The sequence below is a fragment of the Epinephelus lanceolatus genome, chromosome 1, assembly GCF_041903045.1.
Source record: "Epinephelus lanceolatus isolate andai-2023 chromosome 1, ASM4190304v1, whole genome shotgun sequence".
Taxonomy (NCBI): Eukaryota; Metazoa; Chordata; class Actinopteri; order Perciformes; family Serranidae; genus Epinephelus; species Epinephelus lanceolatus.
Genome location: NC_135734.1, coordinates 25,172,524 through 25,186,299, shown reverse-complemented (window position 1 = coordinate 25,186,299; position 13,776 = coordinate 25,172,524). Strand labels below are relative to the sequence as shown.

At 42.1% G+C, this 13,776-nt stretch overlaps 1 protein-coding gene across 1 annotated transcript in view; it reads left to right on the top strand.

Annotated features, from left to right (window-relative positions):
- col7a1 (collagen, type VII, alpha 1) overlaps nucleotides 1-7,927 on the top strand; it is a 90,710-nt gene extending 82,783 nt beyond the window's left edge. Inside the window, exons 115-119 of the mRNA XM_078167991.1 lie at nucleotides 628-711; nucleotides 1,083-1,208; nucleotides 1,985-2,161; nucleotides 2,570-2,752; nucleotides 2,846-7,927. Of these exons, the coding sequence (XP_078024117.1) occupies nucleotides 628-711; nucleotides 1,083-1,208; nucleotides 1,985-2,161; nucleotides 2,570-2,752; nucleotides 2,846-2,874 (599 nt within the window). The 3' untranslated portion in view covers nucleotides 2,875-7,927. The remainder of the gene's footprint in view (nucleotides 1-627; nucleotides 712-1,082; nucleotides 1,209-1,984; nucleotides 2,162-2,569; nucleotides 2,753-2,845) is intronic.
- Nucleotides 7,928-13,776: the final 5,849 nt, after the last annotated feature.

Sequence of the window (13,776 nt, the reverse complement as noted above, 5' to 3'; positions counted from 1 at the left end):
GATCAACTTTCCCAAAGTTTGAACTCTGTGTTTGTTGTGAGCTGTTAATCAATGCAGGACTTCATCAGTGTTGTGAAGCAGCAGTTACTAAATATGCAGTGATAAACTGAGATCGAGGCCAAAACCAACTTTTCACTCATGTTTAATTTATTTATTATCACCTAAGACATAGCTACTCGTTTCATAATCAGCAGTGGGTTGAGTCTGCAGTCTGAAGTTGAATCAGTGCTGATTTGACTTGGACTCAAGTCAAAAAAATGTTTGACTCGAGTGCGACACAAGTCCGTACAGCAGCGACTTGAGTCCTTAAAGGATTACAGCCAGTCTTTGGAAGATTGCCCTGTGTTGAGCAGCCCTACAAAAACTCTGTAAATCCTTTTAGCTGGTGTGTGTGTGTTGGAACGGTGGAAGGATTTTTGTGGTGCTTTGGGGTTGTTGTTGGCTCATATGTCTGAAGGTTTTACTACCAGAGTGTTCTGTCCTGTCTTTTTTTTCTTCATGTTACCTTCCTGGCCCCCTTTCCTCCCTCCTGTGTAACACATACCTGGTCCCTCTCGCTCCCTGAATCCTGTCTCTGCTCCCTCGGTGTCCCTGTTTGCTCCTTCTTGTCCTATCTGGCTCTCTCAGGTTCAGGCCCAATAAGTCGGTCCCAGCCTACGATCAGGGCTCGGCCTGCACCAGAGCATCAACTGGTCGTGAAGGGTGAGGAGGGTGAGTGTGTACGTCCATCGCTCTGCCTGTCGGCCTCGATCGGTGTGTCTGTCTGCGTGTGTATCTCCCTAACAAACAGGTTTAACGTGGTGGCACTGCGTCTGGAGATCTCTGAACAATGGGTGGTTTTCTCATCAAGAAAACAGAGGACTCCATTTATGTTTACATCCCACATCATGTATTCTATATCTCTAATCAAACCCAGACAAATACAGATATTACTGCTCTGTTTCACTGATTATTCTGGACTGTATGTAGAGACTTCTTGTACTGAGCTATAATGGTTGAGAGCCCTCTCTCTGTCTAAAGCGTGGAGGAATTCAGACAGAGGTGAAGGATCTCTGACCTATGTGACATTACATTTCTCTCAGGCCGAGAGCTGCGTGTGGTGGTGAACACCAACGACCCGGACTACGAGCACATCTACTCCATCGAGGCTTACGACGACCCCTTGGACGAGCTGCTTTACTTCACTCCCACTGCCAACCAGAGCGATGGTACTGTGTTTCATACCTTGTCTAATGCTGTCACATAGTGAAATAGCACTTTCTGACACACCGAGCACTAACATTACTTCAACCAGCCTGGTCTCGCATGAAATTTGTGAAATGAGCATGTTGTCTTAAAAACCTGTATGTGAGATTTTCAAGCACATGTCTTAACAATGACCAAACCATTGTCATAACGTCAAAGAAATGTGTCAACATTAAAACCTAATATACCTGTTTACTATGACAAATATACTGGGTTTTACAAATCTCTGCAGTGGAGGTGGTGGTTAATATGTTAACAATCACAAGGTACAAACATTCAGGAGGATGAGAACCAGGTTTTCAAATACCAGGAATCCCCTTTACCTAAATTGTTTCATCCACCTAACAATTAACATAACCAAATTTGTTACAGTACAACTTGTTTGTTTCGTGTGATAAACACAAGAAGGTGTGTCAAAATTGCACTCATGTCCCTGAATTCGGTTTATTCAGTCAGCAGGTAATCCAATTTGTGCTGGCGAAGCGTGTCCCATATTAAGTGTGTGTGTTTCCCTTTGTGCTCATTTCATGACATCACGAGATCATGTTGGCCTTGCATGTTTTATAACACACACGTCTGCTGCGAGCACACACCATTCTGAGTCTGTGAACTTTCACATAGATCATGATCTTTAAACACATTTACACATGATGTTTTTTTTCTATTCATACTGAATATCTCTATGCTGTATGTGTGTGACTGTGTGTGACTGTGTGTGTATGTGTGTGTGTGTTGACAGGTGAGGTTGTCAAGGATGACACTGTCAAAACAGTCAAAGCTGAACCAAGCAAATCAGCCACAGCTGTCGTTAAGAAAGCAGCAACAGCTGATGGTCAGAGAGCAGCCAAAGTTAAAGCACCTCTGAGAGCAGTCAAGCCCAAAACAGTCAGGTCCAAGAGGAGAGTCAAGGGGGAAGGTAAACCAGCTCATGTGGTGTTACGGGATTTATTAAGGGTTAATGCTGCCTGCCTGGTGTCTGGCCCTCTCTGCATGTCTCAGGCTACATTGGCTGTTGCGCTGCTGACTTAAAGGCTTAAATGTGATCAGTAAAATAAAATACAAATGACAAAAAAATATCAGTGCTAATAATTTACTTTGCATCAAAAATATATATATTATAATACTATATATATATATATGTATATATATATGTTATTGAAATGAATGGATTGGTTGAGTATTGATCTCAGTATCATGAATCCTTGTTTTGGTCGTCTTTTGCTCTTTATCGCTGCACAGCCTCTGCTCCTTTTTTGCCCGTCTTGCTCTTTTGTTTTTGTGTACATGCATATATTTCGTGTGTGTGTGTGTGTGTGTTGTGCAGCTCCGGCAGACCTGTGCTTGCTGCCCATGGAGGAGGGGAGCTGTGGACGATACACTCTGCGCTGGTACTTTAACAGTCAGGTTCAGGCCTGCAGGCCCTTCATCTACAGCGGCTGCGAAGGAAACGACAACCGCTTCCTCCACCTGGAGGAGTGTGAGGAGCTCTGCCTTGGGGATGTCGAAGGTACACACACACACACACAAACACACAAACACCCACACACTCTTGATGTCAGGTATTGAATGAATGCAGACTAATGAGCGATCTGTTGGGCAGGTTCTCGTCCCTTGAAGACAGCACGATGATTGAGGACAAATCCTCCTCAGCCACTGGAATGTTAGCCTTTATATAACTTTATAGGTCATTATTTTGTCAAATGTTGATGGTCAAGATTTGTTTTTGTTTATTTATTGTTTCTGTAAACCCAACCAAACTTTACCCCAGGTTGAGAGGGGTTCCCAGAGTGCCTCCTTGCTTAATGTTCTCCAAATAAAAGACAAAATAGAGTTATTAGGTTAAAAAAACACATTTCTTTTTTTTTGAATTGCACACTGAGAAGAGTTTCTTTGCTTTCACCCTGATTCTCTCAGTTTAACTGTACCACAGCATTGTAGTAAAGTACATTCAGTACCTTTATCCATGTCATGCTGCACACAGATAATAAAACCTAGATCTACATACAGAAAGGAAGTGAAAAAATAACTTGACTCTCCTCACAGTGTAATCCAATATTTCTTAGGTAAATACCAATACGGTGAAGCTCATAATGTGTCTTCAACTCAGTGTTCATTTTCGAGGCTGTAGTTTGTAGTGTTCAGTCATTATATGCGTCAACATGGAGCCTGTTACTCCACCTAATATTGGGGGGGGAAAAAACGGACATGAATTTCTTTCTGTTAGGCAGTGATGGTTGAGAATTTTCTGATGAAACAATACAGCTGTTTTACAAATCCACAACAGTAACAAAGCACTTGATGCAGATTCACTTTATTTTGCAGTCGTTAAACCTTGTCCTTGATCTGACTGATTACATTAAGAAGGAAAAAGGTCTACACGTGACCTGCATTCCCCTTCGCTAATGAGGTTTCTCATGATTGGTTTATGTCCTAATTACCTGAGTCTGACTCACCGTCGATGCAGGCTGCAACCATCTAATCCTGTTTTCTAACCCTGTGCTTCAAATTGCCTTTAAAAAAAATCACAAATAACAATGGTGATTGTCAGTAGGGAAAGAAATTGAGAACCAGTTCCAGTTGACTGAAACTAGAATTGACTTGACACTTCTATACTCTTGTTTCAATTCTGTGGCCTGTGCTGCAGAACTTTCAGCCTCTATAGCACCAGTGCTGTGTGCAAAACAAGTTAAGGTACTGCCCTGTGCAGCTTGTAATGTCTGTAAAACGATCATGTCAAGTTAGGGTGGAAACCAAGGGCAACCCCGGGGGCCGACAAATAAGGCTAACACGGAAGTGCCAAAACTGTAGTTCCTTGAGTGGCCACTTGAGGCTGGCTCCAAGAGCAAGTCAGTCTCCATAGACCTCCATGTTTCTAATTTCCTCCTTTATGACAATTGTACGGGGAGTGAATTTTTATATCCTCCAGAGCTTAACCCTCTCATCCAAATATGGTCACTTCTGGTTCCAAAAAAACAAGATAGCAACGACCAAAATGGCAAACTCAAGGCTTCAAAACAGGATCCACAAACCGATGGGTAACATCACAGTGGCTACGTCCTTTATTTTTACACTCTGTGATGAAAACCCCATCAATATGCATCTTTTGATGCAACATGGACTTGACACACGAGTGCTACTGCTTGCCAACTGAGCCGCATGTCCTATCAGTATCCTGTGTTATGATAACACGAGCAGCTTTGCCTCACACCTCTTCCTAAGCGTACTAGACTCCCGGAATGTTGTTGACGTGTGTATGTCTAGACACTTCTTTGCGCTCCATCCGCCAGAGTCGCTCTCTGTATATCAGGAAGAAGTTGTGGGAGGTTGCTCCTGGCCTTATCTGGACATGTTAAGATATTAACAGATCAGTTTTGGGGAAAGGGGTGAGCAGGCATGTGCTTGGCTGGGGGCCCTGGAGCTCTGAGAAGGTTTGCTGGAATGATCATCTGAGCTCTTGGAACAAACTAAATGTTCTGTCCAGACAGGTTGGAGCCCGAAAACAGACTGACCCAAAACAGGCCAGAAAACCAAGACTAAAATGAAAGCCATACAAATATTCTGTTGATCTACACTGTTCAGACTCAAGAGAAGATAATTAAACAGTTGTTTCCATACAGAAAATTGATCAGGAATCAATGAGGAATCAATAAAGAATCTGATAAGATAAGCAGAATCGATATTTGAACTGCTATCAATAAAATCTGATCAGTTCTCAGCTCCATTTAAGCTGACATTTACTGCTGATTGGCATTCTACTTACTATGACTCACTTGTGCGGCTGCCTTTGTTATCATGATTTGCAGTAGGTGTCAAAGAGAGAAATATAAAAATCATGACAACCAAAAATATGAAAGCTTCATCAGCAAAGAGGAACACAAGCAGAACCTCAGCAACACTGAATGAAATACACACAACAGTGCATTTTGTTAACGCACAGTCCAAACTACAGCCTTTATGACCTTCACTGTACTGGTAGTTACTGCAAGGATGTTGAGATATAAGGTGTTTTTATTATTTTTGCTCACTCCTCAGATGTAAGGACTGTTTTACTGTCTACTTAGTAAAGTAGTGAAGTGGGCAGAGTTGTGAGTTCTGGAAGTATTTTCTCCTTTGTACATGAAAATGAGCATTTGAAAATTTTCTTCTAATGATAATCTTACTGTAATGTTCGTCAACAAGTAAGCACAGGAGCAGGGTTGGGGAGTAAACAGAAAAAATAAGTAACTGTAATCAGCCCAGGTCAAACTTAAAAAGATGCGTAATTAGATTATAGTTACATTGTCAAGAAACACTTTAACATTTTTGATTATGCCTTAAAAATATGGCAGTTTTAGAATTATAAGACTTTCTTTATGATAACCAGTGCTCTGTTAATTGATTAATTAACAGCATGTCCCACATAAAGAGTTAAGTACACCTATAGTCTGTGCCAGTTGTGTTTTTGTAAGGGTAATTTGATTTGATCAAATGTAAATGCTAAATATGCGAAATGCTTTTTATTTCCATTGAAAATGTTTTGAGAGAAAAGACTATTTGATATTTGTGAAACTCAAGTTTTTGTGGCTCTGGTTTTTAGTATAAGGTGCAGTATTTTCAATACTTGATTGTAAAGTAATCCAGAAGTATTCAGATTAGATTCCGTTTCATTTGTAATCCAATGGATTACATTACTAAATTAAAAAAAAAAAAAGCCATGTAATTTGTCTTCAGTAACTGGCTACATGTCAAAGTAATACGACCAAACCCTGCAAAGTAGTCGCCTGGTTGAAGTAACTTCTAATTTATTATTTCAGCTTTGTTTCTGAGAAATGGTGTCTTTTCGGTCAGTTTGGTTCACAGATGGCTCTAAATACTGTAGTATTAAGAAGCAGACGAAAACCAGAGACTAGGGCTCCGTATGTAATCAGAATAATATCAAAATCGCAATAATCAATAATAATAATGGCCAAGTGCAATATACAAATTGCAGGAACTACAATTTTTTGATAAAGGGGAACATGATTGTTTGGCACAGACCTCAGCAAAAATCACATCATCATCATTTTTATATTTTTTCAGTGGAAATAAAATGCAGAAATTACCATTCCCACTAAAATCAAGACTTGTATAACAATCTGTCAAAATAATCACGATGCTATTTATTTCATGCCTCCATACCGGCGCTGGCTGTGTCGTCAGTCAATACATATGTCCATCCATCCGTATGTCCTACCATCCATATGTCCATCCCATTCTCTTGAATGCTGTATCTCAAGAACACCTTGAGGGATACTTTTTTTTGGCAAATTTGGCACAAACGCTGCTTGAACTGATTAAATTACAGTGGTTGAATGTCAAGGTTGCCGTGACCTTGCATCCATCTTATTCTTGAGAACCCCTAACCCTAACCCTAACCATCTCAACAACACCTACAGGGAATTTCTTCAAATTTGGCACAAACATCTGCTTGGACTCAAGAATAAGCTGAAAAGGTCAAGGTCACTGTGACCTCACACATTTTTGGCCATAACTCAGGAATTACTTCACTAATACTGACAAAGTTTTGCATAAATGTCTAATAGGATAAAATGATAAAGTGATGACATTTGATATCCAAAAAGTCAAAGGTCAGCGTCACTGTGACATCATAATGTTCTATGAAAACACTTGTCTGGCCATGACTCAACGTCTCAACTTGGAAACAGAAGGGGCACATTTGGTCAGAAGCTAAAATGGTGACACTAATCTCAGGTATCACCTTGAAACCGTGCTGATTATGTAGATGTTCAGTGCTGCCGGAGGGAAGACGTGTGTGAAGCATCCATGTTTTTGCAATTGGTTCATGGAGGCTTATAGTCACTAGGCAGTAATTCTAATTTTGCATATCGTGCAGCCCTTTCAGAGACACAAATCGGAGCTTTAAAAAGGAACAAACACTTCACCATGAGTGCTGAATTCATGCAAAGTTGTTGAGTTCTCGATTTCAACATGGCATAAACTTTACTTTTAACCCTTTTTTAATCAAAATAACAGCAACATTGCATGGCAGCTAATTCAGGAAGCATGGAAATCTAGACCAAAAGCAGAAAAAGCAACTTAAAATAATGTATACGACTGGTTTCAGCCTTTAACAATGCTCTGTGATACATTGTCTTTACTGTGGTGCTCATGAGGAGTTAAAGCTGACGTCTCTCCTAAAGTTTTTATGTACACGGTCTTGTATGTAAGAAGCAGATTTTTTTTGACTTGGTTAAAATGAATGAATTTTACCAGGAGATTTTTATCCCCATCGAAGCCTTGAAAGTGCTCTAACTGCATCTACTATACTGTATATGCAGAAAATGACTAGGACTTTTACTTTTAGAACTCCTCTCATCTGTCCACACGATAACTATGCAAGCACGTCTATATTGGGTTATTACCATGGATATAGTTTTGTCATTTGTATTAAATATGAAGAATCAAGCACAATATTCTGCCAATTATTTGTACATAATGTTTTTATTGTTTGGGGGACGTTGTGTTTCTGATCACGACTGCATGTTTACCTGCCAGAGAAAAAGTGCTATTTGTAAAGGTATTTTTATACTGTGTATTGAAGATGGAAACCTATGTGTCTTTGGTGCTAACCATTATGTTTTTGTAGTATTATGGTACATTTTAAAAGGCATTTCTAATAAACCAAATGTTTGAGTAAAAACAAGAGTGGTGTATTCTCTGATTTTAGCTGGTAATCATTTACAGCTTTTAGCTTTGAATGTAAACAGTGTGCTAGCATGTTTGCGCATAGAAACACACGGCTTTTGAACCTGTGACCTTCTTTTGAGCAGACAGTGTGTTTGCCAACTAGAATAAAATGATAAGCCCCCAATGACCTGCACACAAAACTCAATATTTCCAAATGTGGAAATTCACCACATAATTTGTCAATGGAGGAGAAGATTAGGGGGAAAGAAATCGTTTTGTGTGTGCGTGTTTGTGTGCGTGCGTGTCTGCATGTGTGACTGATCAAGATGTTCTAATTTCATCAGCAGATTTTATTAATGAGAGGATTTTATGCTTGTTGGCCACGACTCCTCCCCGCCCTCGGTTTTTCCATGCTCTCTGCCCTCCGTTGATTTCCCCTGGTGGAAGACACACCGACTCCATATACACCTCATCACACTCCAACAGGCCTCACGCAGCTTCGTCGTCACCTCGTCCTCTTCCTTCACCTGACTTAATTTCAGAAGTTATCTCTGTCAGCTCCTTATCATGCTGTGAGCTTGCGTGTGTCGGCAGGGGCTGTTGTGACAGCTTTAACAAATTGTGCACTCCATGGCAAGGACAAGATCGTGACATGCTGACAGTGATTGTGGATGTAAAAATAAAGAGGTGGAAAAGGCTTCAAATTGCTCAGGTGATAGACAAAGACAGGCCGTTAATATTGTTTGTCATTATTATGCCACTAAAGCAGCTTCCACTCAGAGGGCTTTGGAGCCTGTCTGCAGGGATTTGATCCTGTTCAGCCACAAGAACATTAGTGAGGTGTGACGCTGGACTTTTCCCCATGCACAGATTTTTGTAATGCTGTAACAGGAAAGGGTCTTCCCCAAAAGGACCTACAAAAAACTGAAAGCGCAATATTGTCTAAAATGTCACTGAATGCTGTCGCCAGTGGTGGAAGAAATATTGAGATATTTTACTTAAGTCTATGTCCCAACCCACACCTACGGTCATGAGCTCTGGGTAGTGACCGAAAGAATGAGGTCACGGATACAAGCGGCTGAAAGGAGTTTCCTCTGGGGTGTCTGGGCTCAGCCTTAGAACAGGTGGGGAGCTCGTACATCTGGAGGGAGCTCAGAGTAGAGCCGCTGCTCCTTCGTGTTGAAAGGGGTCAGTTGAAGTGGTTCGGACATCTGATCAGGATGCCTCCTGGGCTTCCCCGCTGAAGGTGGTTCAGGCACGTCCCACTGGTAGGAGGCCCCAGGGCAGATCCAGAACATGCTGGAGGGATTACATATCTCATCTGGCCTGGGAACACCAAGAGGCCCTCCAGAAGGGGCTAGAAAGCGTTGCTGGGGAGAGGGACGTCTGGGGTGCTTTGCTTGGCCTGTTGCCCCCACAACCCAGCCCCGAATAAGCAGCTGAAGATGGAGATGAATGGATAGATATTACAAACAAGAACAAGAGCTGATGACAAACCAACACAAATAAACATCTTAGCTAACAAACAATAATAACATAATGTATGTGCAAATTTTGTCATCTTTCTTCTTTGGATGCCTTTTGAGTTTTCATTTTCTCTTATTCTAATGCTCTGCTCTGACTCTGGTGATCACTCACTGATGAACACAGTAAAGTGAACTGCATTGCCAGGACACATGGAGCGTATGCCAACTGACATCGGACGAGAGGGGGTACACCCTGGACAGGCTGCCAGACTATCACAGGGCTGACACATAGAGACAGACAACCATTCACACTCACATTCACACCTACGGACAATTTAGAGTCACTAATTAACCTGCATGTCTTTGGACTGTGGGAGGAAGCTGGAGTACCCAGAGAAAACCCACGCTGACAGAACATGCAAACTGTATAGAGGGGGATTAAGGGTCCAAAAAATGTAAATAGTGCATGCATTTTTGTCCATATAGTTTATTTCCAGGTAGAAGTCAACAATACTATTACTATTTTCTGTAAGAGACTCAGACCTCTTTTTAAATAGACTCTACAGCAGACAAAAACAAAGCTGTGTCACTAAATGTGCATTGTTTTGTGCTCTCAAATGTGCTTAAACACTGTTTAATTCCACAGCAGCAGCACCCTATGATACCACAGCATGAGGGCTGCTCTCTCTCAGTAACAGTTACCTGAGCTCAGCCTGAAGCACTGAAGCCTCATCAGTGAGGCTGACTTATGTAATGAGCTGTTTTTATGACTCTGTCAGCTCATAAACCTAATATGACCCACATTGTGGTGGATAAAGATGGAGGACATTTTGGGGCTCAAACACTCATCTCCAACATAAAGTGCAAATACAACCCTGCCTGTTCTCAACATCACATGTATGAATTTATGTATGTTTCTCACACTCCTCTGCTCCCTGCTTTTCCCTCAGTCTGCTCCGGTCCTCTCATCTGTTACCAATGTGCATATTTCTGTGTGTGTGTGTGCGTGTGTGTGTGTGTGTGTGTGTGTGTGTGTGTGTATGAACGCTCGCTGGCACACACACGCGTATTTCATCATGATTCGTGTGTTGGAGATACATTTCACATCTCCTAAAAATAGCAGCCGTCACTGATTTCGGCAGCCGTAACTAGTCAGCTTTACACAAGACACCAAAAGCCTTTGGAGTGGTCCCGCAAGTCTTTCAAAGGACATATGAGGATAGTAGGTGTGTGTGTGTGTGTGTGTGTGTGTGTGTGTGTGTGTGTGTGTATTGTTGCATGTAGAAGACTGACTGCAAACTTAGGTCTCTATGAAACAAGAGGAGCTTTAATAACCCTAACTAATTTGATATTCATTCTGCTACTTCTGGGGCTCCTAAGGGCTCTCTCTAAACACACATACGCACACACACACTCTGATTTCATGACTCAAGGTTGTCCTTCACAGACTTATGCTAATGCATGTGTGAATGTTGGCTACAACTGAATTGTAATTTAATGTGAACTAAGTGCCCGCCTCACCGCGTTGATGTGCTGAGCTGTATTGTTGTTATTGTAATTCCCACCGTAACAGCGGCACGACTGCCATAAAAGTTGAACTCAGGATGAAACACTGAGATGATGAGAATACAAAACAGGAAGCTCATTCATGGCTGCTTCTGTGTGAATCTTTTAAATACTCAAGAATTAATATTATATCATATTTCTCTATGTTGCCAGATAGAGCTGTTCAAATGAGGTGCAATAAGGATTAACATGTGTGACCCTTCAAGGGTACTCCACATCCACCATGATCCTCCTGCTGGTGTGTAGTGGGTCTCGTGGTGGACAATCATTCATACGCCTTGAGCACAAAAGTGGCTCCCCCTGTCTGTGTGAGCCCGAACTGCTCCTCATTGCCTCCCTCGGATGTGGAGTATGCAGAAACACGTTTAGGAGTTGTTCATTTTTCCTCTTCAGTGACCTTGACTGTTTAAAGCCCCAGGGTCTTGGGTTGGCAGAGAGCTGGATCGGTAGAACCTCGCCAAGAGAGAGAGCAGCGAGCCAAAGTCTCCCTCTCTCCCTCTCCGTCACTCCTCTCACTCTCACTCTTGCTCTTTTTTTCTGCCACCCACTTCCCTCCGCAAGTACAAAGGCTGTTGCTATAGCAATGAAACATGCTAGAAATGTGCTCAATCTCACTTTTACCCTCTCAGCCATATTAGCATATGATCCGTATCACTTCTGTCTTTATTTCACTTCGACTTGCTCGCATGTATTGCTCATTAGATAAAACACAAGAACCATTTGTGTCCTTCCAAGGTGCATACACACTCGAACATCTATACGCACGAGGGTCAGGAGAAAATAAAGGAGAAAAGAATCTATGAGATTAAGGTAAAGCTGGTGCCTGCTGTTCACAGCAGATTCCCCTGATGCTTTGACCCCCATGTTTTCTCTATTTTATCTCCTGGAGTTTGTGAGTTGTGGACAGGGCATCAGGCCCTCCTTCTGTCCTGTAAGTCTTTCACCGGAGCACTCAGAGTTGTGCCAGCCTAAGCATTTATTCAGCCTATTGATCTGAGCATTTGGGTTAACCTCTCCGGGCCCCTGGCTGTACTGAGCACTTTCACACAAAGTGGTATCAATTAGAGATGGGTGTTACACACCAGCCTTCCTCTGCTCACCTCATATTTCACCAGCTTTCAGTCCAGATTTTTATGCACAGCAGATTTGTGCTTAATGATGTGTTTCAAAGAAAATTTTCAGATCTAAAGAGGCCTTTAAAAATGCAAAATGAAGGTCATGGAGGCATTAGCTGTACATTAACTGTGTCCAGTTTTTGAGCTTTTGCATGGAGCAACTTAAAGCTACTGTCAGGCACCACCTCCTCCCTCCATCCCATCCATCTGTCTCCCTCTATGTCTCTTCATCACTTCGTGTCCTCGAATGTCCATCTCCTCCTTAAACTAACAGTGAAGGTGTTGTTTACTTTGTTTAATACTTCCTCCAGCAGATGAGTCAGCTATTAGCATATTCTCTTCATTATGGCAGTGATGAGCACGGGCCACCTGAGTGTCACAATGCCTCAGCATTATTAAAAACCTCTCATGGGATATTTCAGGCGCATAAGCCTAAATTAGCATATGCCATTTCTCATCTCTCCCTGCTGTCATTCAGCAGCCCATGCTCTATTTCAATTTATGCTCCAACTAGTGATGGCCTGAGATTTTTAGTTTCTCTCATTCTCCCTAGCTTCTCCCCCTTCTCTCCTTCAATCCTCCACCCTCACCCCCACCCACACCACCACCAGCAGTGATCCACTTCCCTCTCTTGACTGTAAGCAAATCTGTAATCTGTAATTTTGCAGCTGAGTAGGAAGCAGAGAGTGGTGGAAATTGTTGGTTATTGGAAGAGAGGGGGAGATGGCAGTAAGATAGGATCCTGAAAGTCACTTCCTGCTTATTGGAACTGGTGCGACACCTAGACCTGTTCCTGAGACTGTGGTATAGCAGGGTGGCAGCGGGAGTCGGATGGGAGTTGATGGGTTGTCTCTGCAGCTTGATTCCTCCGATGACATATTTACAAGCCGCAGCAATGTCGCCATGGCTGGTGTTGTTTCCACCTTGTGTATGTGTGTGTTTCGTCGTGGCAAAATGTGGTCCTGGTGACATAAATTGTACTGCAGAATTTGTTGTCAGTATTTTACCATGTTTACCTTTGTCTGTTTGTGGAGAGGTCTTGTCAATATGATAGCTTCAAAACTTTACAGTTGTGTAGTTCAGATCAAAGTAAGGGTTCAGTTTAAATATGGGTGTCAAATCCAGCACATAAGGTAATGGTTGAGGTGGTGTAAGGAGCTGGAGCAGTGAACAGCACATGAATATATCAGCAGAGAGACTGTGAGAAGTGTCAGGTTAAAGTAGCCACGCTGTCCACCTGTGTGATTGGATTGAACTCGTCAGCTCGTAGCCAATCAGGCGATGAATAAGCCTGTGATTGTGAAGTGAAGCCACTGATGTCAGTCAGGTAATGCAAGGCCGAGTGCTCTGCCTAAACTAAGGCTATATGAAAGTGCTATGGTTTACTAGGAAGCTGGCCCTTTTTTCTTGTGATGTGCCAATGTAGAGCTCTGAACAAATATCTGAACAACTGTTGGATGCTTTGCTACAACATTTTGTATAGACATTGACAGTTCCCAGAAGATAAATCCTACTGACTTTGTTGATACCCTGATTTTTCCTCTTTTTTTTTGTGTGACATCTCGACAATGTAACAACTGGTGACCCAAGCGAAAGTGGACTCAAATGCACGACTCTGGAGACAGTTCAGGTACAATAACACAGAAGGACTTACAGTGATGGCAAACAAATCCAACAGGGATGAGGCAGACACAGAGTCAATCAACAGGCTAAATCCA